Source organism: Neocloeon triangulifer, unplaced genomic scaffold, assembly GCF_031216515.1.
Source record: "Neocloeon triangulifer isolate White Clay Creek 2 clone unplaced genomic scaffold, ASM3121651v1 ptg000001l, whole genome shotgun sequence".
In the NCBI taxonomy this organism is placed as follows: Eukaryota; Metazoa; Arthropoda; class Insecta; order Ephemeroptera; family Baetidae; genus Neocloeon; species Neocloeon triangulifer.
In genome coordinates this window covers 3423785-3447438 of record NW_026775544.1, presented here as the reverse complement: position 1 = coordinate 3447438, position 23654 = coordinate 3423785, and the positions used below count along the sequence as shown (strand labels likewise).

Genomic DNA, 23654 nt, shown 5'->3' with positions numbered 1-23654 from the left:
ATCGTCGTCGGCAGCAGGCGCCGCGCACCCGCCCCACCCCCACCCTCGCAGGCCTGGCGGTGGCGAGCAGCGCAGCGCGCAGGCAAGGCAGGCAGAGCCAGAGCAGTGCAATCGAACTTGGGAGGAGACGTCGTCCGTAGGCGCCATGGGCTTCGGCAATCGGCCGAATTTGTGAGCGCGTTTCGGCCGTCGGTGAGCAGCGCGCGAGGCAAGCCGGTGCGGCGGCGACGAGGCCAGCGGAGGCAGCCGCCGAGCGAGCGAGCGAGCCGCCCCCGACCCGGGGGTTGGTCGTGTCCCTTGCGCGCGGTGTGCGCTGCCATGTTCGTGACGCAATGGCAAGCAGCAGCAGCAGCACCGTGGGGCCGCGTAATTAGCGCGGCGGCCGAGCCGTGAGAGGAGATTTGCACGGGATACATGCCTGCAGCCGAGTGACCCACCCGCGACCCAGGCATGTTCTCCGGAATCGTCAAACTCAAGATCTGCGAGGCCAGCGGGCTGCGGCCCACCGACTTCCAGAAGCGGCACCGCGCCAACATGGCCTTCGGCAAGCCCGAAGACCAGCCGATCGACCCGTACGTCATGGTGGACGTCGACGAGAACCACCTGGACCGCTCCACCACCAAGGCCAAGACCTTCGACCCCGTGTGGAACGAGAACTTCACCACCGAGGTGACCAACGCCGTCAACCTGGGCCTCACCGTGTTCCACGACGCGGCCATCCCCCCGGACGACTTCGTGGCCAACTGCACCATCCCTTTCGAGGAGCTTGCCCACCGAGACCACAACGACATTTGGGTGAGTGACTGACCTCTCTGACAGCCACCTGCCCCAACCCCCGCGCGCCTCGGTCTTTGACATTTACGACCCAAATGTCAGAATCACATGTTGTTGCAAACATTCCGTTTTTCAATCCAGTTTGCACAATTAAGCTGGAAATAATAAAATTAGGTGGACTATTCAAAATAGTTTTTAAATCATAGTTTTTTGCTAAAAATTGGAATCAACTAAAATTTCAAAAAAAAATTATGATTTTTTTTTATAATTTTATATATTGATTTCACTAGTGGAATCCACATAAAGATAATTTAAAAAATAAAAAATCACAAGATATTGGAGCATAATTATTGTTGTCTTATCAATGAACAAGTAATTTTTAAAAATATAGATTTAAGTTCTATCTAAATTTGAAATACTCCGATAAATGTGGAGAGTTCATTTGATAAAGTTTTTTTCTCATTCTCAATTTTGAAGATGATTCCAGTTCCAACGATATAAACCCTTTTTTTCTGAAAGTATGCATACAATCCTAAAATGTGATTGAAATTACACTATTTAGAAAAGAGTATTTTATTCTAAAAATAATAGACAATTTTCATGCTTAGTGTTTTGTTTATTTTAGTTCATGAATATAATTCAAATTTGCTTCCATTAATCAAATTTAAAATTTTCAGTCCAATTTCTCCTTAAGAGATGTTATTTTAAATTTTAAAAGTGAAAGTACACTTTTATTTTTAACGTAAACAGAGCTCAGATGTTAAGTGAAAATGCTTCCTAGCTGTTTATTTTGGGTCTTTTATTGGATCGGTACCAATTTCAATCAGGCAATTAATTAACTTAGCTTGGGCTCCTTTGAAGAGCCGCCGAATCTGTTTGATATTTATAAGAATTCCTTGGAATGTCGATTGAATAAAATTATAAATTATGCAAAACTATTAAAATTTGAGTAATTTATGTGAAAGTTATTGCCAATAAAATAAGCATACAATGAAACATTATTGCGCCCTAAATAATTAAAATGGCATTCCTTTTTTGCATTCGTTTGTCCAAGTGAGCACAAGGAGTGCATTGAAATGTTCGTATTTAATTAACGGCGTGGTGAAAGTCAAATCAGCGTCAATTATAGCCTCGCACGCACCACCGTTATCATCAAATGACATTATTTACCGTCGCTTTTTTTTGCTCAGGAAATCCCGGCAGTTTTGTTTTCTTATCGCCATACGCGTGTGATATTTACTTAAAACTTTTGCAAGCAATGACGCTTGTTAAAGATTTTCTTCATAAAGCAGGGTACAGAAATTCTACATTCTTTTTTTCCCTGTTTATATTCACCAATCTCATGCAGGGCTGATGCATTTTTCAATGAATTAATTAAAAAATTGTCATGAACTATATTATTTTTTTTTCGTAGAAATCAAAGAAATTGATCATCAAATTTTGAAGCGTAATGTTAAATTAGCAAAATATCGTATCATTGTATGATAAAGAATATTAAAAATAAAGTTATTTTAATTTTTTTCAAGTAAATGCTCATTTAATTACTAAATGTTCAAAATTAATAATTAATTGAAGTAAAAACCTCTGATCTAACTTTTTTGTTGCTGTTTGAATGTGGTATTTTCTGAGCCTCATAGAATCACAGGAAAGGCCGTTCGTGGTCAAAGGTGGCGAACAAATGATCCATATTTGCTTCCTGCGCGACGTTTTCCTTGTTATGAGCTATTTCTAGCACTCGGCCGCTTATTACGTCGGTCGGCATAAAGAGCAGCGTGTGTGATTCACGCGTCGCACACGCAAACAACCGCGCATCATGACTGCAGATTGCTGCTGCCTCTTTTCCGGTACAATATCCTTGTGCACAGGCCCACGCAAAACCGCCTTTGTCATTCGCAGAAAGTTTTTAGAGCTGCACAATTTTTATTGGAAGATTGGGATGTATTCTTTTTTTACTATGTGCAAACTTGCACTCTTAATTTTTGAATAATATCTGTCATTTGTTGGAAATTTCATTTATTTATTTGTTCAGTAATTTTGTAATTTCGGTTAACAAATTTTTTAACATTTATTATATACTCAGAAGTTTCTTTCACGATTTATTAATTTCAATCAATATTTTAGCCCATTTTAGTTTATTTAAAATGATTATGTGGGTTCATATTCCTTAAAAATTATGATTAACGTAACATATAAATTATCTTACAAATAATAAATTTAATAGATGGCAATTGTCAGGTTAAAGACGACTTTCATTAATTCTGGACTCACTGGAGGTGAAAAATATGAAATTATATTTACACAATTTTGTGTAAATAAAACTTAAATATGATTTTAAAATTATTTTTAGCACACAATAAACTAAAACTAGAAGGCAATAAGTGGCAATACGCCATAACTATTTGTTTCATCCACTAAATTTTGCTGTGGTTTCCGCGAAGCTTACCCATTGCCATAATTTGCAAATCTTCTTTCGCACACTCAATCAGACTGATCCATACAAATATTCCAATTATCTACTATCTAGTTTTTATCGCTTTAAATTTAGGTAAAGTTGAACGAGACCCAAATTTTTGCAATCCCGATCTCTATTGTGTCATCAAAACCATAGTGTAATCATAAAACGTTGCAATCTTCTGTGTTTTTTTTGGCACATTGACCTATAAGGCAAAATGGAGGGGGCATGTAATCACAATCTTTCATTTTAATTCATTTAGATCGTTTGACAATAATTACAATCAAAATTGCACGCCAGTGTGTAGTAGAACTTGTCACTGTTTACTCTTTGGAGTAGCTTCAAAATATTAATTTTAATTGATTGACTGAATATGTATGTATTTTCTACTTCTCACAAAGAATATTCCCATAAAATCGGTTGAGAAATTTTCAGTAAATTAATTAATTAATTTCCATTCTTATCCTTGTCCCCATATTTTTCTGTAGCAGGCATTAAATAAAATTTGCTACCCCATCGCGTTTTCTTTCCAAGAATGTATAATTTTATCAAGCGTAGAGAAAAATGATGAATATAAGACAAATTGATTCCAATTATTATTCAATAACATTTTGAAATGATGCGTAAATAATGATTTTTACCTTTTCACAGAAACCTTTTGCTACGCAGTTTTGAATTTTGAATGAGAGAAAATCTGTTACTGTTTTATGCACAGCCCAGGGCAAAGGAATTAAATTTTATACTTACAATTAGTGATTGGCTTATAACTTTCTTTTTTTGACCATTCAACTTTTATAAAATAAAATGATATGAAAATAGAGCTCCTTTAAGAAAGAGGAAGTTTTACAAACAAGCTTTCATTTTTATTATTTAGTTAAACTTTTCAAATTTTGTAAATGTTCACCAGGAACTCTTTCAACAGTTGATTAGTCAAATTTATAAGAACCATTTTTTTTTCATCAATGAAAGTGGAAGATGTTGACAAAAAATTATTTTCAAAATTTCTCGAATATAGAAACATCATCAAAATTAATCAGCTGCTCTTGGCATAAACAGGAGAAAACAAAATTATTTTTATTTTAGAATTAGTCAATCCTGCTGAGACTCTAAATTACAGGTTTGAAATAAATAGATCCCACTTCTTAATTTGGAAAAAATTAATCTTTGTATTTCAAAATTATTTACTCAATTCTTGTTTTTTGCACGCAGACAAAATCTGAGGTTGTGTGTTTTTTGGGCTAATTATGTGGGGCAGGATCGGGGGCCGGTGGTAACGAGTGCGGCGTGATGAAGGGGCCAGCCTCTCCTTTGTGACAGCAGCCTCGAGCGACACGCCGCTCTTCTCGGGGGCTGCTGTCAGGCCGAGTGTCCTCGATACGGCGGCCTTCCTTGCTCCGAGCCGCCGCCGCCGCGTGTGTGTGTACGGGCGGCGTGGTCAAGTGCCTGCCACGCAAATAGGCCGCCGCCGCCGCGCGCACCCTCACGCACACACACATACACCAGGTGCACCAACCTCCCTGCAAATGCAGGCGCCCCCAGCTCGTCATCCATCAAACCCGTCAACCCCCGCTGCCCCCTTGCTCGCAGTCCTTGACCTTTTGCGCGGCTCCAGCAAAGGCCACCACCAAAACGAAAAAATCCACTATTTTTATGGTCCAAAATTACCAGTTAATAGAAATTGCCTTTTTAATAACAAATTTTGACACATGAGAAAAAAAATTAATGATTAAAAAATTAATTTCTGTGCCGTAAAATTCCAAGACAAAAATGAACCTATATAATTTTCAATAATAAAATTTGTTTTATAGAGCACAAAATAAATTTTCTGGCAGATTCTCTTTCTACGCAAGTGTTTACTGTTTTTCATGGTTGATATGAACAAAGTTTTGCCTTTTTTTTAAAATAAAATTTAAAACTAATTTAAGATCTTTTTAAGAACGGTAATAATTTAATTAATTGCCGGATGTTTAACTTTTTTTAAATAATTAAACAGCACAACAAATGCATCACTGAATATGAGGGTATTTATAATCGCTTATAATGATTTAATTTTAATTTGTTATGATTCAATTAGCAAAAATTATTGATGTTTTATTTTATTATTCATCACAATTTTGGCTGAAATGACCAAGAATTATATTAGGAACGAAAAATTACAGTGCGGAATACGCACCTCTAGAACCTTTTTATTTTGGACTATAATAATTATTTTAAATCTTACAACACCCTAAATTTTAATATTTCAATGATAATTTTTTTGCGCAACCTAAAAATTTAATGATCCAAATTATTTGCAATAACCGGCTTGGAACGGGGGTCAAATTGCATAATTCTGACTGTCCTCAGTCGCTTAATTAATCAATTTAAATGTGCATACTTGCAATTGGTAATCGGTAGAGATTAAGGTGATTAAAAAGTCCTTTGTTGCCCTTTCTATCCATTTGACAATTGAGCTCCTCCATCAGCAATTATTTTCACTACTATAATCCTTTTTAATCATTGAACGGTGGATGATTTTTTTTTAATCAATTTACACTTTCTTTAATCCTTCATTTTTTCTTGAATTAAAAACATTAATCCGATAATTAATAATTTTGAAAATTTAATTTATTAATGATAAATGCTACATACAAGTTCTTCACAGGGGTTAAACTTGCAAATATCTGAAGTTTAAATGAATGCTATTCAATTGAATTTTTCTAAATTATTATTATTTTAAGCCACTTTCATAATGATTATTTGTTAATATGCAATAATCTTTGTAAATAAGATCTCAATTAGAACTTAGTTGAATTTTGTTTTAATGAATAAAGGGATTGAGCCAGAAAGTATAAATTTGTGCGCAGTGTTGAGCTGCACTCGACCGACAAAGAAGCAACACTGGGGGAGCGAGCGAGCGTCAGTCAATTAATTAATTGCGGCGGCGTTTTGTCGATGTATTTATTTTCGCGCGGCGGCAAACACAGCCGGGCCACGCCTGCGGGGCACTTGGGTGTCCGCGGCGTCCGTTTGTGTGTTTTGATCGGGGGTCGGTGCGCGTCCGGCGCGCACCAGCTTCCGAGGGCGACTGTTGGCGTTTACGCCAGCACTGATGGAGAACGAGGTCGAGGTCGACGTATATAGTAGCGACTGCAGCAGCACACGCCGCCTCGGCCCGGCCCATTTCGGCCGGCGGGAGGGTTCGCAGGTCCGCCACAGCCACCCCCGGCTGCGCATCCCCCTGCAAAAAAACCCTCTCAGCCTTAAAACGTTCACTTTTCCCTGAATAATTTCAATGGGTTCATTTTGATAAATTTAAGTCACCTATTTTTTTACCACACATAACCTTGATAAGTATTTTTGGGACATTTTTATCCCTTGTAGGATTTTACTTTTAATTTATATGTTCCAATAAGAATTAAAAAATAGCATGTTCGCAAAAGAAAATAGCAAGATCCAGGAACCTATCACTTAATTAATTAACTCATTTATCTGAAAGGCGGGAGGTGGGTTTTTTCTGTTAGAGGATTTTTCGTAAATTTGTTCTCACTTTAAAGGGACAATAGTGCTAAATTAAATTATTTTGTAAAAATTGCGATTAATAATTTGCACCTCTATAATCTTTGAACAAAAGGTTCATCGGAGGCTCACCTACTTTTCCGGCCTAAAGAATTATAAAAACGTGAGGGTATGAGTCTTCAGTGATGAATCAATAATATCCCTAAATTGGGTTAAAACTCTAATTAACACTCTTTGGCTCTAATGTTTATGGCAAGATAGTGTTGTATTTAAAAAGAAATAAATACATGTAAACTTTATCACTTTTATCACAAATTGTCATCTTTTTCAGTGGTTTCACTTTCATCAATCAAATTATAATTCACCACTTTTCCCATTTTGACTGCTTATAAACATTTATATAATTATTTTAGTTTCAAGAAATGTTTATTGGGTTCGAAATTAGGGCAACTATGCCAATAAATTAACATTTTTATTTAAACACAGATTTGACGGTAATGCATTCTAGAGTCTATGTATAACATTGCACCTGAAAACAGTTGTCCGGCACTTCCACACCATTCCACACTAACAAACGGTGCAAGCAGTTTCATTCGGTGCGCTCTTGTGCGCCCATACACAAGATGTACAAAAAATACAAGTTTAAAAAAATAATTTATAACTACACATTATAATTGGAAAAAATGCAGGAAAAAATTCATACAATAATATGAAAACGATCAATATAAATTGTGCAGATCTGGAAAAAACTTTAAGATTGATGATATTTATTTGAAGAGCAATTTATATAGCATTACATTAAAACTGCAAAAAACTAGTAACGTTTTTTATTTTCAAATATTGCTTTACATAAAAGCAGTTTCTTTCGATTGCTTGGATTATAATTTGTACATGCCAAAGTTGTAAAATCGTTTTCTTTGATAAATATCTTAATAAATGGGTAACGTTAATAATTTTTATAATTTTAATCGCATTAATTTAGTATTTTGCACAAAATATTTGATAATCAAATTTTATTTGTTGAAAAAAATGCTGTTCTTTAATGAGTATAGAAAATCCATATGAAGGCAAAATCTTCAGCGCGTTCGGCAGCACCTCTGGATTTCTCGACTTGAAAACCCAGTGTGCTGATTTGACAAATAAAAAAAAAAAAGTCGATGGGCCGCTGCCACAAGTAGAGCCGGTTGCATCGCGCGCGCCCTCGGAAAGCAGGCAACGAGCGCGCTTCTTTCCAGAGCACCTCTCGAGATGTTCCACATGATAAATTTCATTACAATATCATATTGTACGCTCCTCATCCCCCTCATCCCTTGTTTGATTTAGCTTTGAGTGCTCGTTTATTGTTCTACATATTAACTAATCGACATTTTTGCTGGCACGCCAAAATTTGACTGCAGTTTTGAAACAATGGATCAACCTGCACCCCATAAAAGTAGAAAAAAAACATCACAAATTTTATGTTTTGAGCGTGCTGCTGAGCCCAAAGAAGCTGACGTAATCACGTGAACGCCTTTGTTTTGTTTTCTTATCAAAACTTTGAACCTCCTGTAGTGGGTCTGGGAGAAGAAAAAAATATTAGAATTTAATTCAATTTAACAAATCAAATGAAATTTCAATAGAATTAATTAATTTTTTATGCAAAACAGAGCTGCAAGATTTATCCCGATTTATCCAATTCCAGGACAATATTAATTTTTAATTGCTCGTTTTAATGGAAAATAAAACTTGCTTTTTTTACATTACATAGCTTTGAATTAAATTATTTAACAGCAGCAACATTAATTAATCGATATTTAATTTCTTAAGGTTAAGTATAATTTTGCAATTAGGAAGTTGGAAGTTTTGAATATTAAGAATGATATTTTAACTATAATTTTATAGGTAACAAAATAATGCTCATGAAATAGGGTCGCAGACCGTGACCGAAACTGGTAAAGCCATTTGTTTTTGAATTAAAACAATTTTCTGCAACGAGGAAAAGCCCGATCGCTTCATTTCCAAAATAATGCTAATTGTCTTATTTCCATTTTTTCAAGTGTAGCGTTACTGCTTTTAAAACCCCAGAATTTCCCTTCAGATAAATATTATCAAGCAGAAAAGAATGAAATCAGGCTAGGAAAAGTGGTTTTGTGATTGTGTTTCGTTTTATCGGCTTGTACAACGGAAATTTCACTCTCCCAGTCAAAAGGAAAACGTTTAAAAGAATGATAAGAAAAGTTGAGCTTAAATTTTACAACATTTCTTTATCATAGGGCTTCCAAAAATTAATTTATTTTTTGAAAAATTGAAAAAAAATTATTTGTTACTGTACCATAAATTAAATTGAAATTATGATTAATTATTTTCATTGCGTTATTATGGAGAAAAAGGCAATTTTGACGTAGAAAATTTCAATATAAAAATACATAAACTATTCTTTTTTAGCAACCTAATGATCATCAAGCAACCACAACAACAACTACTTCTATACTAAAATTAGCCATTCCGCCAAAAATAGTTGTTGAGTGAATGCGCTCTCGCTCTCACTACTTGTTGCTGGCTGGAAACAATTTCGGATTGCGTGCCTGGGAATATTATATAAATAAATTGTTGGGGCGGCGCGCGTGTTAGTGATTAAAAATTGTCAATGGCGAACATGGTAATAGCGCGTGTGCGTCGAAGGGGCGCATCCAGCGGCGGCACCACCACCACTGACACTCACTTTTCTTGCATTGACGTCAAACAAGTGCTTGGCTTATGTGCCGGCCTGTTTTATTCCTGCAACACAACCGCCGCTGCGTGCACTCCCATCAGCTGCTGAGTTCTCTCCTCCTTTTCAAATTGCGTCAACCCTCCATTCTAACGCGTCGTTTGATGCGAATTTTTTTCACTTATGGCAAGAAAGGACCTTGAACCGTTTACTAATATTTTACATTATTTTCAACAAAAAAATTCCAAAGTTTTTATAAGAATTTTCTTATTCTACCTTCCCATAGGTTGTATTTCAAAGTATTGAATTTCCCTGAAATTTTAAATTATTATTAAATTTAATGGAAATGAAGCGATTTGTAATACAAGAATTTGTATTGGTCAGCGAGCAGCGCGTTTGCTCATGAAATAGGGTCGCAGACCGTGTTTGAATAAAAACAATTTTCTGAAACGAGGAAAAGCCCGATCGCTTCATTCCCATGATCATCTCCATGAGTGTCAACTTCTTCAAACAAATTAAATTTAATGTTTAAATTTAAAGACGGGGTTTAGAGCATTTTATTGTGTCATGGAAAAAAACAAAATAAAATTTAAATCATCGTAAACCTTCGATTGTGAGCTTTTTCAAGAATTTTTTTTATTATTCTTTCACTTAAGTCATAAATATTTGTCGCTTAATACTTAGATTTTTTCCATTAATAATTTAAATAATACCATGATTTGGTAGAACTTGATAGAAATTAAAAAAAGGAAACCATACGTAATATTTATTTTCAACAAACCTTGAAAAAATATAGTTTTATTAATTAAAGTAGAAATAAATTATAATTATCTTCTGACCAAAGGTTCAAGTTCATTTTTAATATTTTAACAAACAGATTATTTGAAAGTATTCTGTGCAGTAGAAGAAACAAAAAGAGCATTTTAGCCTGTTCCTGAAAATCCAGATGTTTTTATAAATATTACCATTTTATTATTTGTGCAGTAAAAATATCCAGTTTATTTACGCATGTAATCTATTTTTCTATTACAAAAAAGAAAAAAGGATATGTGATAACCATCTATAATTTAGATGCAATACAATTTTTCAATTATTTAATCAGTTAATTCTGCATATAAATATTTATTTTACATCACCAATAATTAGAATAATAAATTTAATTTAATTGATCATTAGAAGTTGGAAGCCACGCCTGACAGATTTATCGTTTATGCAACCTGCCGAACGTATGCACCACGCCGGCTGCATAAGCACCGAAAATTATGCATTTCTCTCTCCATGTCTGATTGTGAGAGTAAATTATCTGACCTCTATTATTGTAGTACTTTCGGGGCCAATGCATTCTGTTCTCGTAAAAACCACACGCAGAACTTTGGTTTGCCACTAAAGTGGTAATAATTGCCCATTATCGTTTTGAGCCGCCACTTCCTGTGACACTTCCGGAACCACGCGGTCCACTCTTTGCAAGAACAATATTTGAATACAATTGAAGGGAAGTTTGTTGCGCCTGCATGATAAAACTAAATAAATATTTCCATAGTGATTTTCGTTTCGGTGATAAGATGCTTACATTTAAAAAAAGCAGTTCTGAAATCGGAAAAAATCTATTTCATATGCACTTTATATTCGGAACTTGCAAAAAAGGAAAATAATCAACAACACAAATTGTTTCTATGGTCAAAATTTTTCCCTTTTTACCTACACGTGACCTTTCTGGGATCTAAATTTCGCACTGTCGGGGTTTCAAAAATGTGTAACGACCTTGGGAAGGTCTGGTTTCGGCGAGGGCAAGGTGACATGCGAGGTGAGCGCGCGGCGGAGCGCAAGTGGCGAGGCAGGCAGGCAGCCTTCATACGGCCACCTCCAGCCGCCGCCGGTACAATCGATCAGTGCAGCTCGAGAACAGCAGCGCCAACCCCTTTGACTGCCCCCTGTAGCATGTGAACAGAGAACAAGTCATTCTCCCTCCCCCTCTCCACCTTATTTCTTGTGATGATGTTATGTCTGGCGGAGGCCGCGCCGCTTTTTCCACAGCCCACATCGACTCGCTCATGGCCCAGAATTCCAAATTCGAAAAAAAAATATTTATTTATAAAAGAGAATGAATAAAGACGAGAAATAAGTGGCTGGCCCTCATCACGTGCAGTAATATTTTCACATGCAGAGATGAAAGAAAAATTTAACGTTGTTTAATGAGAAAATTTAAGAATAATTTAAATTATGGATTCTTTTTCAAAAATTTTATTTTTATTGATTTCAAATTATTTGAAACTTTTACCCGCGGAAAATATTATTTGCAAAATAATTCTTTCTTGAAATGTGCAGGAATTTAATTTTGAAAGCTTTGGATGATTTTTTGTCTGGTGTCTCCTGCTTGTGCAAAAATAGTTTCAGCTACTCGCAAATAAAACAAATGTCCCTCTTTTAAGAACTGGACTAGACCTCTCAACATCCCATACAATTTAAAAAAAAATCTTGTTTGGCAAGAGAAACTGCTCTAATTAGCGCATTAATTCATGCCAAATTATTTTTGTATATGTTTCAGTACAAAAATTCTTAATGTCATTTTGGTTGTGTTTCAGGTTGATCTTGAACCGCAGGGGAAGATACACGTCAAAGTTGATTTGAAATGGACTACACAAGGTACTTTAATTTTTGCGTTTTTTTTTAAATCACTTTCCAAGCTTATATTATTTCTGTATAATTTAGTTTTGTAACCCGTGCTTGCCTTGTTGCTGATTTGCAGCACCTTCTAGTAAATTTAATAAATACTCAGCCTTGGCTCACAAACGTGCAATTTCTAACGGCCGTGTCGATTTTTAAACAGATCACCCAATGGAGAAGCCGCGGGAGTTCAAGGAAAGACAGGGTTTCAACAGAAGAAGGGGCGCAATGAGGAGAAGAGTCCACCAAATCAACGGTCACAAATTCATGGCAACTTTCTTGAGACAACCTACGTTCTGTTCGCACTGCAGAAACTTTATTTGGTGAGATTTGGTCGAAAAATTGAAGCGTTTCGTGCAACTCCGATCATGTGTTTCAGGGGTTTGGGTAAACAAGGATATCAGTGTCAAGTGTGTACTTGCGTTGTTCACAAAAGATGTCACGACCAGGTAGTTACAAAATGTCCAGGCTTAAAAGATGGTGCACCAGAGGAACCAAGAGAAAATGTAAGTAACCCAAAATAGAATTGACTTTCAAGTTTTATTTATTTCACTTTTATTTTTATCAATTCAGACACAAAGAGCAATTCTTTGGTATGGTTTTTATTTTCAGCTCTAAGTAATTTAATAAAATCTAATTATACGTCTTTCTCCAGTTGCAGGGCCAGGCCCAGAGGTTTAATGTTAACGTCCCACACAGGTTTGTTGTGCACAACTATAAGCGCTTTACATTCTGTGATCACTGCGGTTCACTCTTGTATGGCCTTATTAAGCAAGGACTCCAGTGCGAAGGTAATATCCTCCAATTCTTATAGCCAAAGCAAACTAACTGTTCCAAACGTCTTGCAGTTTGTAATATGAATGTCCATAAACGCTGTCAGAAGAATGTAGCCAACAATTGTGGTATCGATACAAAACAAATGGCAGAAATCCTCAACGCCATGGGAATATCTACTCACAAGCTGACACCCAGGAGAACGAAGGTAAGCAGATTTGAAATTAAACTCTCAAAATGGGTTTTTAACTGCAATTTTAATTTGCAGACGCCAATCAGTGGATCTTCAAATACCTCACACTCTGACAAAAGTTTGACCCAACTTAACGTGCCTGCCGAAGACGAAGCAGCAGGGTCCACTACCGGCTCACAGCAGGATGACGAAGTTCACATGAGACTGGTGGCCCAGAAAGTAATGGAGGAGAAAATTAGAGAAAACCTAAAAGATGCAGAAGTTCCAGATATTGACTACGGTTTGATTTTTTTCCTCGTCCTCGTACTGATATTTATTAATAATTTTCAATCAGGTCAAACAGAGGTGCAGACTGAAAGAACAGGCAAGGAAAAGAAACTAGGTCTGGAAAACTTCAACTTCCTCAAAGTGCTTGGCAAGGGAAGTTTTGGAAAAGTCATGCTGGCAGAGATGAAAGGGACTGAAGAGGTGTATGCTGTGAAGGTAACGATAGAATTTGAAAATTGATAGAAAATGAAAAAATAAACTTGAATTTGAAAACTTCAGGTTCTGAAAAAGGACGTCATCATTCAAGATGACGACGTTGACTGCACGATGACCGAAAAGAGAATTCTTTCACTTGCGGCAAAGCACCCCTTCCTCACTGCTCTCCATTCTAGCTTCCAAACAAAAGTAATATTTAAAATAAAAAGTGATGAAAATATTGATTAAAACTTGTTTCTGAAGGACCGGTTGTTCTTTGTGATGGAGTATGTGAACGGCGGCGACTTGATGTTCCAAATCCAGCGCGCCCGCAAGTTCGACGAACCTCGAGCCAGGTTTTACGCCGCAGAAGTCACTTTGGCCCTCCAGTTTCTGCACAAGCATGGAGTTGTGTACAGAGACTTAAAACTGGATAACATTCTACTTGACAATGAAGGCCACTGCAAGCTGGCTGATTTTGGCATGTGCAAGGAGGGCATCATGCAAGGTGTCACAACCACCACTTTCTGCGGCACCCCTGACTATATCGCCCCAGAGGTACAAACAAATTCCAAAAAAATATATAAATTTAATTTTCTTAGATGAACATCATGAAATGGTGCTTTTATGTATTTAAAACCATTTTAATAAATTTACCCAATTTACCGACTTATAATTGTTAAATTTAGATTCTCCAAGAGCAAGATTACGGTGCTAGTGTGGACTGGTGGGCGTTGGGTGTGCTGATGTACGAAATGATGGCCGGTCAGCCACCTTTTGAGGCAGATAACGAAGATGACTTATTCGAGTCGATATTGCACGACGACGTTTTGTACCCTGTGTGGCTAAGCAAAGATGCTGTGTCGATCTTAAAAGGGGTATGTTTTTCAATAATCCAATAATTTCCGTGGTTGTAACTTTACTTGAAATCTCAGTTCATGACTAAAAACCCAGCAAAGAGGTTAGGATGCGTAGTTTCGCAAAATGAAGAAGCGGCGATTAGGATTCATCCGTTTTTCAAAGAAATCGACTGGGTTGCATTAGAAGGGAGAAAAGTAAAGCCACCGTTCAAGCCTAAGATTGTAAGTTTTCCTCTAATTGTGATATTGGATTGCCTATTTTGTGTATCAATTTGCAGAAGAGCAAGAAGGATGCACTCAACTTTGACTCCGAGTTCACCAAGGAGGAGCCTGTGCTGACTCCTATCCACATGGACGTGGTGCGCGCCATTAACCAGGAGGAATTCAAAGGCTTTTCCTTCGTCAACCCAGACTTCAATCCTATGCGTTTCCACGCAGACAAGTAACCACTAATTGCCTAGTCAGAAGAATATCAGTCACCTGATCCCGCTGATCTTCTTTTCTCCTCCTGCCGACAAGTGGGTATTCGATTTTTGGACATTGTTTTGCCGCGTATTCGGTTTTCCGTCTCTGAGAGGTGCACCGTATTACTCTCGAGAATCGCTGAGGCTTCGTATCTCCCTTGCCCTGGTTTGAGTTTCCAAGAACCAGAGGATTTGTAGTTGCACAACGAATCTCAAAAATCGATTTTAATTTTCCTGTCGCCATGTTTCTTCGGAATCTAGTTGAGACGTGTTATGTTTGCAAGTCTAAAAACACACAAAAATTGTCCTCGGAGGAGTTTTTATCGAATCTCCTTTCATTGAATTGGTTTTGCCAGTGAATTGGTATATGAAATTTTACTCTGTACAGAAGAAACGTGATGTCTGATCAAAAGGGTGCTACGGCAGGCCCTCCGAAGAATTCTCTTATACTGTTTTAGACGTATTGTCGCTCTGCATTTTAATTTATTGATCGTGTTAATTTATTTTAAGCATAAAACATACATCACAATTAATTTTAAGAAACACGCTATATAGCATTGAATTTACCTTGTTCGAGCGCTGGACCCGAGCCCAAAAAAGTCGGTTCAACTGAACACTAGTGCAGTCAAGCAAAGTCATAAAACTATGTGTGGCTGTCGGCAGACGGCACCTTGGTTGGTCTAATTGCCGTCCCCGTTCCACTGGGCCACTCTCAAGCTATCACTCATTCCTAGTCAAAGCTGCCGAGCAGGGCGGAAAGAAAATCAATCACTTGCTGATACAGATAAGATTTTTAACCAACTGCACGTCCTCGACAGTCACACAGCCAAGCATGCACAGCTATTCGTGATTTGATATTAAAAATTAAAACTGAGCACCACACTAAAATTCGCATTTAGGAAGAAGCCAAGTGAACAAACATGGTCGTTGTGAGTGTACGGCAGATTCGAGGAAAACGTCAGTCATTTTATGATTTCTTATTTTGTCTCGCTTGTTATCGTGGAAGTTGATCCACCGATTTAGTACTTAACATTAAAAAAAACTGTTGTGACAGCACTTTGGTTCAATCTCACACTGTTGGCGAGAGATGAATTCAGTTTTTAAACTTTTAATGTTGTTTTGTTGGTTGTGCTCTATATATGAATGTCTATTGTGCCACTGCCGGTGGACCGTAGTCTATCCTGCGTTTGGAGCGTTATTATTATCTTGAATTATAATTGTTCGGTGAGCTAACACACACCCCACAGCGGATATAGGCCAATTTAAAAACAGATGCCACACATATTAAACTCTCTCACAAACACACACACACACACACACAAACTCACATATGCAAAAGTTGTTAACATTGTCGGTGTCGATTCTCCTCAGCTTTCGCCACTTGGACCGAGAATAAATAATAACGATTTGATAGCATGCATATAGTTATTATGGATGATTGATATACATCCGATCGGAAAGTTATATTAAAAAAAACACACCTCACAAAAAACCGAGATACAAATTTTGTACTTATTATTCAGTAAGCACTCATTTTTCTTTCGCTTCTGGTTCTTTTTGACCTACGGGTGAAACAGAGACGTATCAGCACACATACACATTTATTGACGCGATTTGTCCACACACTCACACTTGGGTCGTGCAACAAAACCGCTCTCGGCGCCCTTTGCATGGCTGGCTACCTTTAAACCTTGTCTTGTCAAGATTCAGAGGTTTAGCCAGGACCCAACTCGGAGCAAAGCAGGTGGGCCCTGGTCTAATCTAACGGGCCCCGCGACCGGTTTTTATACTAACGTAAGCACTCTTGAGCGCGAAAAACGAAATTTGCAAATTTATATATAATAAATAATTATATATATATTTAAAACGAAAAAAGAAACTTAGAAAAACAGAATCACCGGAAAAGCGCGCTTTAGAAGAAAAAAAACTAGCACAAATTTGAGAATGCACATTGCTTGAGAAGGCTGTTCTAGATGAAATAACACAAAAAAAAGAAAATGTTTGAGGAAAAATGAAATAACACAGATCAAGCGGAGTACGGCGGAAATTGGTTATTTCGCAAATAGCTAATGACGTATTCACGCAAGCATTAATTATATAAAATTAATAAATAATTGAACACTGTGTGATGCATGTGCATTTAACTAACCACAAGAAGTAAGTGCGGATGGGTATATAAAAAAACTCTTCTTCGATATATGTAAAGTGTGTGAAAAATTAGTTGGTGCGTGGGTGGTGAATCAGAACGCGAGAGTGCTTGAACTTGACGCTGAGCAAGAGCATGTGTACCTTTCTTATTAACCTGTACATGTGAAAAAATCTAAAATCGCCAAAAAAAAAAATGCAAAACTGCTTTTCACCTTCACGACGAGCGCACGTGCAGAGGAAAATTTATTGAAAAAGGCTATTACAACAGTTATTATTACATTCACACTATTAATTATTATTACCAATATTATTATTGAGATAACTAATTAAATATAAAAATACATGCTATGTCAAACTATGCATTACTGAATTACATTAGGACATAATGGAAGACAAACAAGTTTTAGCTGCAGTGATCCCTTCCAGAGCTTGTTGTGAGATTATGAAAGTACTAAGGAAATAAAATTCGGTGTGTTTTAATGTCTTGCTATAGCGAAACAAAATAATTTAAAAGAAAAAAGAAGTCGAAGCTGCGAAACAACTTCGTTGTTTACGAGAGGAATTTCTTTCAATGGAACACGCGTAAATTATTTGTTGCATTTATATAGGGGAAGGCCACGTGCGCCCCCTCATTTTTTGATCAAGGGATATTTGCAATGTGCGTTATTCTTATTGAAATTTTTAGTATAATCGAGTGTAAAATCATTATTTACAAGGAACACGCCACATCACAGACGCAAAGTATTTGTTGGATTGTGTATTACTGTTTTTCTGTTCTTTGGCATCACTGTAGTGTTTTTGATTTCAATCAGACAGTGCCAAATGTGGTCCCATTTTACCAAAAGAGTATTTCAAGCATTGAGTATTACGCTGAAAGTATTATACTATTATTGTTAATTATTTGTTACATTTATTTATTTTTTGTCTGTAAATTATGTTATTCTTCTTGTCAAAGTGTACAATTTCCTGTCGCAGTATTACAAACTGACGAATGATTTTAGAATTAATTCACTAATTTAATGATTTTTCATTTTACCATCTCTGATTGTGAAATAAATAAACAGAAAATTGAACCTACTGCTTTTCATTTCCACCGTGCATATTAAAACGACAAATTTAACCAACATTCTTGTCATTTTTATTAGCATTCATTCTCTTTCCACGACTGTACCAAACTATAATTGTCTTTTTTTTTTAATTTCCTCATAAAAACCTGACCAAACACATAGGAGGTAACAAACAACAATAGGCTTGCATATAAATTCAATTTTTCAGGCAAGTTAATTACATGTAAAATTAAAAACTAGATGGAAATCACAAAAATAAGTTTCGAGCTCGGCGCACAATGAAAGCAAGTCCGTTTTGCGTGTGCTCAAAATAGGTGTCTTGGGTTTAAAGCTCGTCCTTGACCTCGACAGATTTTGCAGTCTCCTCCTCTTCACCTTTCTGCTCTTTAGCTTCCTCTGTTTCAAAATTTAGCGTTCTTGGCGCATCATCATTTTTATTTTCTTCTTCGTCCAATCCATGAATCTCCTCCCCCTCCAAATCGAGCAAGTGGATTTTGTGTCCGTCCGAACCCATGATTTTGTCCATCATCATTTCTGCCACTTTCTTGATTTGACCGTAATCAGGGACGTTCAAAAGACCATCTTCATCTGCGTAGGGTAAGAGGTCGCAGATGACGGTTGATTCGACCCCAAGAAGGTACTCGCAGGTTCTTGGTTCGAGCAGGTAGAGGGAAATTGCACTCGATGAGGAATCTTCCAGACATTTCAGTTTGACCTCGACCTGGCGCGGCTTGTTGACCTTTTCGCAAAAGCTACCTCCCGAGTAGAGGTGCGAAACTTGTTTCCTCTGCCCGAGAGGCTTGGGCTTCTTGTGCGGGTTTTCTTGCAACCACTGCCTGTGCCTCTGCAAATCAAAGATGCCCAAGATGATTGAGTTCCGTCCGTCTTTCTCTTCATGGTACTGCTCCACTTTCTGGCCGTAGCAAAACTCGTACTTCCACCAACCATTACCCTAAGAAAAAGTTAAATTAGATTTTTATTGCAGGTCCCTTAAATTTACTTTAAATAAAAAAAAATGTTACAGAAGATTATATAATCAATTAAAAATTTGAAGATGTTTATTTTAACCCTTTTAATATTTTTTTTATTTACATCTTCAAATTTTAATTTAACAAAAGTGATTATGCACACAAACATACCCCTGTCAAACAATTTTTTCCATCCAAGAAATTGCTTATGGCCGTCCTTCTCAGTATTGCCTTTTGCTGCAGATTCTGCAGTTTGTCCGCAGAGTCACCAGGTTCACTGTCTTCAGGAATGTCAAATGATTTGATCTCCACTCTAACTTTGTCCTACAAAAAAACCGAATTAAAATAAAATCGTTCTTAACTCAAATCCTGGCATACATCATTCAGTACGTGCTCTAAAAGACTTTCTAAAGAGTCCTGAAATAATATTTTTTAAATTTTGATCAAAATTAGGTAACTTTTTTAACAATTGAATTCTAATAAATTCAAAAGCACGGTGCAAGTTTTACAGAGAGGAAGGAAAACTGAGGGAAATCTCACAAACCTGTCCATCAATTGGACTAATGGAGACAATTATCTTCTGGCCATCCTTTTCTAGGATGCTTTTTGACGACTGCTCCTACAAATAAGCAAAACACTACAGACTACGTCAAACCTAAAACAACTGGGTGCCAGCACAACATGCCACTTGTGGAAAGCTCAAAATTGGGATTCAAAGTATTTAGCTGGGGGTGAAAGAAGCACAGGAATAAAATCTTACAATGCCCTTTTGGTGGCGCAGTTTCAGACTTTCAGCCTCCATGGCGATCAGGTTTTTTGGCTTCTTCGGAGAGCTCTCAAGAGGGTAGCAGGAAACTTGATTTTCTCCCGTCTCTTGTGGTCTGAAATAAAAAGAAAGTGATCATATTATCTTAAGTTAATAAAAGGCAAAAAAAATTTACACTTTATACACATTGAAAATTTAGGCAATTAAAAATATTGATTTTTTAAATTATTAATTTGAACTTTTTTCACTGCCAATTGTAAAGTATAGGATAAGTTTTTTTTTTTTAATGAAGCACCTTTAGCAGTCTCCAAATAATGCCATAAAGTGAATCCTCTCTTATCTTCATTTCTTCCTTCATTTAAATAATTTCAAAAAGTTTTAAAATTCGACGCAATTTTGAAGTACAAAATAGTCATTGTTTAAATTAATTTCAATTTAACAAAATAATGAATTTTTACCTGTAGAGAGGGTGGCTGCACAAGAATGGCGACAAAACGACTGCCTCGTACTCGCAAGTGCTGGTCTCCTTCAGGGAGTAAATTTCGTGCTTGCCGTGTTGGTAGCAGACATATTGCACACGAGTGGACCTTGGCTTTTTGTTCAGGTCGCACAGGGTCCCATCGCTCATGTTGATCTGCAGGTAGGGCAAACTCATGCCATCGATTTTCTTCACTTGGATGGAGAGTTTTTGAGCCTCTTCAAGTGCTTGGAAGTCACCTGATTGTTTCATAAATAATTTTTGCCCAATTAAAAATACCAATTCATACTTTTGCTCAGTTTCTCTAAGTACTTCGAGTCCCACTTCCCAAGATAGTACTCTTGGAGTTTTTGTTTCTTGCCCTCTCGGTCTTCGTGGAACTGGCGCATGTACTTGCCGTGGCACAACTCATATGTCCAGTAAGACTCAAGCTTGAAATAAGAAATACAAATTCAGTCGTTAGATGAAAGAAACATAATAATAATTACAAATCTTCAGATTTGAATCACAGAAACTAGCTCAATTTATAAACAATTAAAATCCATTAAGAAATAATATGTATTAAAGAATCTAGCCAAAACTTTCAAATGCATCGACACTAATTAATTTTTGTGCATTATATTTTTTTTAAACACCAGACTTCATTCTGCATCTGTTTTTTTTTAGCTTTTAAAAATAAATAAATAGCTTTCTTAAACAAAAATTTAAAAAGAAGTTAGTTTTTTTTTATTAAATCTAATATAATTATAAATTTTTATCTTTAATATTAAAAATTATATACTCTGTAAGAGCATGGAGATTGGCCACCAGTCTGTTTCAAAAGAGGAAGCATCAGCTCCAGGGCAGTAGGTCCAGCATAGACTTCTGGCTTATCCTGTGGCCAAAAATATTCATGACTTGCAGAACATTTCGAACATTTTATGAGTTTTTTGACAGACCTGCTCTCCCTCGAGAGTTTGCGGAAGCAAACAATTGTATTTTTCATTATTAATCGTGGTCATCACCAGCGACTCGTGATTGTCCAGAGGCTGGAATTGAGAAAAGTTTCAGTAAAACGCAGTATAATGCCCTGCATGCCATTTATATATACCGGGGCATCGAGACCCTCTTTGCCGGGCCAGTTGATTTTGAAGAGGATGGTGTCGTCGAACGCCTTGCCATCAAAAGCGTCGCTCATCGGCCACAGACTGATGATAATACAGATGAACAGCACCCTACACCGGTTCTCCACCATTTTCAGCACCCGGTCCCGCATTTTCCCCCGAAAAATGAAGTCGAAATTAGAAGAAAATTCTTTGCTGAATTGCTTGTTTTGATTTTTTCATCGACGTCTCTGTCTTTAGGGACGACCACGCCCACCTTCTAACCCCCACCACTTTTGTGTTTTGTGCTTCAGCTTGTGTTTGTGTTTGTCGACAAAGTGGACCGGTGATTTCCTGGTTCTTATCAATTTGCCGAATTTTTATTGTTTGCCCGACCAATTCGACGATTTGGATTCAATTAGAAAGAAAGGTATAAGCTCGGGAACGTTTTCGTTTTTATCAAGGTTTCTGAATTTTGACGTGGGCGTATGAAAACGCACCACGGAACGCGTAAGGAACGCGTAAACAAAGCATCACGCTGGAAAGGCTCCAGTTTTTAAAACAGAAATTTCCTTTTTGCCTTTTTTAAGTTTAATTTTTCACTAATAAAGAAATCAACTGATAGGTCACTCGCAAAGTTATTCAAAAACAAATTATTGTTTCAGTCTTCGTAATCTGCAGATAAAAGGTAAAATATGACCATGGACGTCGCCCCTTGTCACACGGTTTACATTAAAAATCTGGATGAATCTGTCAAGAAAGAGGGTTTGTATGGTTTTTTTTTCATTATTTTGTTATAAAGTGGGGGTTGATAATTTCACTCTCATATTTTGATATTAAAAAGAAAGTTAAGAGTCTTCATTTCATATTTTTATACAGTTTTTTATCTAATCAAACTGAATCAAACCTTCCTTTTTTTAGAGTTAAAGCGATCGCTTTACTACCTCTTCTCTCAGTTTGGCTACATCATGGAGGTTGTGGCCCTGAAAACGCCTAAAATGAGAGGACAGGCATTTATTGTCTTTCAGGACATTAATAGCGCCTCGAACGCAATTCGCGGCATGCAAGGATTCCTCTTTTACAAAAAGCAGCTTGTAAGTTGAATTTAAATCTAGAAATTTGTCCAATATATACAATATTAATTTTTGCCCTTTGTTTGAAGGTTCTGAGTTATGCTAAAAGAGAAGCTGAAGAAATCGCCAGGCTAAAGGTTTCGATGCCTTCAAAGAGGTTCCGACAAATGTATGGAGGGGAACAAGCTGCACCCCAAGCTGCCACACCGATGGTCACTGAACCTGTCGAAGGAGACACCAATGGAAAAGAAATGGACATGGATGGTAATTAAATTAATTATAACGATTTGCAAATTTTCATTATGAAAATTAATTTTTCAGTTGATGCTCCGACCGATACCAAGGTTGCGAACCAGATTCTTTTCCTGAAAAATCTTCCAGAAGAAACAACGTCCATGATGCTCTCCATGCTTTTCAACCAGTATGTTTATTTTTCTATTGTCGAACAGGGGTTGTCGGATCCGATTTTCGGTCATCTTTGGAAGGGAATGGCACCATGTAGCAGAAAAATAAGAGAAATTGGGAGGGTGGAGAAGTGCAGCAGGACATCTGGTGCATACCACCGTCCCTCTTTTCCTTTTTGCTCACTGCTGGTAAAGGTCATAAAGAGCATCCAGTGGAAATTTGGTGCCATTCAAGGCATTGCTGAGGCGCTGCTTAAAATGATATGCAGATCTGACATCCCCCTGCTGTCTAATACAAATTAATGAAAAAAAGTCAAGATGATTAATTTAATAATGATACATTTTTTTTAATTTAAGGTTTCCCGGCTTCAAAGAAGTTCGGCTAGTACCAAACAGACACGACATAGCGTTCGTTGAGTTTGACAGTGAAGGACAATCAGCGGCGGCAATGACTGCACTTCAGGGATTCAAAATCACTCCCACTAATGCCATGGAAATCACATACGCTAATAAATAACTTTGAAGTTTCATGTCCGAAATAGTTCTAAATGTATATCATTTCCATCATTTCAATATCATAAAAATTAGGTGTCTTTTTCTACGTCTCCTAAATACTTGCCAATTTAAATCTAGCGTGATAAACTATTTTAGGATCATTAAATTTGCTGGAGGCCACGTAAAGTTTAAAATAAAAGATAAACCGCTTTTGCAACTCATGTTCGCAATAACCTTGAGTAATTGCGGTTGTTTGCCTCTATCATGTTAAAACATGCTTTCTAAAATTGAAGAAGCAATTGTTGTTACGCACAGGCCAAACACAATTACAACTGGATTGAAT

General features: G+C 37.0%; 3 protein-coding genes across 6 annotated transcripts; 2 read left to right on the top strand and 1 right to left on the bottom strand.

Moving 5' to 3' along the window:
* The first annotated feature begins 34 nt into the window (after positions 1-34).
* On the top strand, positions 35-18051 carry LOC132198311 (protein kinase C). Its single transcript, XM_059622279.1, has 13 exons — positions 35-795; positions 11996-12056; positions 12241-12400; positions 12457-12583; positions 12733-12868; positions 12926-13059; positions 13120-13324; positions 13379-13527; positions 13591-13716; positions 13771-14064; positions 14196-14384; positions 14442-14588; positions 14645-18051. Exons 1-13 carry the CDS (start codon positions 451-453, stop codon positions 14810-14812), a joined length of 2241 nt encoding a protein of 746 aa, XP_059478262.1. The 5' UTR covers positions 35-450; the 3' UTR covers positions 14813-18051.
* Positions 17333-21615, bottom strand: LOC132198320 (endoplasmic reticulum lectin 1). Of its 4 annotated transcripts, XM_059622291.1 has the most exons (10): positions 21348-21615; positions 21196-21285; positions 21039-21131; positions 20547-20688; positions 20238-20496; positions 19774-19894; positions 19558-19632; positions 19392-19430; positions 19185-19337; positions 17333-18997 (listed from the first exon to the last, which is right to left on the bottom strand). In XM_059622291.1, the coding sequence occupies exons 1-10, from the start codon at positions 21510-21512 to the stop codon at positions 18371-18373; spliced, it is 1764 nt and encodes a 587-aa protein (XP_059478274.1). In that variant the 5' UTR covers positions 21513-21615; the 3' UTR covers positions 17333-18370. The 4 variants fall into 4 exon arrangements, with proteins under 4 accessions (XP_059478274.1, XP_059478291.1, XP_059478300.1 ...); XM_059622308.1 differs by lacking the exon at positions 19558-19632 and having other exon boundaries at positions 17336-18997; XM_059622300.1 differs by lacking the exon at positions 19392-19430 and having other exon boundaries at positions 17338-18997.
* LOC132198367 (U1 small nuclear ribonucleoprotein A-like) lies at positions 21609-23371 on the top strand. The gene is made up of 6 exons (XM_059622369.1): positions 21609-21769; positions 22005-22104; positions 22261-22433; positions 22502-22676; positions 22734-22833; positions 23174-23371. The coding sequence occupies exons 2-6, from the start codon at positions 22035-22037 to the stop codon at positions 23331-23333; spliced, it is 678 nt and encodes a 225-aa protein (XP_059478352.1). The 5' UTR covers positions 21609-21769; positions 22005-22034; the 3' UTR covers positions 23334-23371.
* Positions 23372-23654: the final 283 nt, after the last annotated feature.

What these genes read in the sequence shown, in the direction of transcription:
- LOC132198320 (XM_059622291.1), bottom strand. Translation starts at nt 21,512, where the DNA reads ATGCGGGACCGGGTGCTGAAAATGGTGGAGAACCGGTGTAGGGTGCTG. An exon ending in AAGAGGGTCTCGATGCCCCG is followed by an intron (nt 21,286 to 21,347) that starts GTATATATAAAT and finishes TCTCAATTCCAG; the next exon opens with CCTCTGGACAATCACGAGTC. An exon ending in TTAGTCCAATTGATGGACAG is followed by an intron (nt 19,431 to 19,557) that starts GTTTGTGAGATT and finishes ATATTATTTCAG; the next exon opens with GACTCTTTAGAAAGTCTTTT.
- LOC132198367 (XM_059622369.1), top strand. Translation starts at nt 22,035, where the DNA reads ATGACCATGGACGTCGCCCCTTGTCACACGGTTTACATTAAAAATCTG. An exon ending in AAAAGAAATGGACATGGATG is followed by an intron (nt 22,677 to 22,733) that starts GTAATTAAATTA and finishes TTAATTTTTCAG; the next exon opens with TTGATGCTCCGACCGATACC. An exon ending in CTCTCCATGCTTTTCAACCA is followed by an intron (nt 22,834 to 23,173) that starts GTATGTTTATTT and finishes TTTTAATTTAAG; the next exon opens with GTTTCCCGGCTTCAAAGAAG.
- LOC132198311 (XM_059622279.1), top strand. Translation starts at nt 451, where the DNA reads ATGTTCTCCGGAATCGTCAAACTCAAGATCTGCGAGGCCAGCGGGCTG. An exon ending in GAGACCACAACGACATTTGG is followed by an intron (nt 796 to 11,995) that starts GTGAGTGACTGA and finishes GTTGTGTTTCAG; the next exon opens with GTTGATCTTGAACCGCAGGG. An exon ending in AGTTCCAGATATTGACTACG is followed by an intron (nt 13,325 to 13,378) that starts GTTTGATTTTTT and finishes ATTTTCAATCAG; the next exon opens with GTCAAACAGAGGTGCAGACT.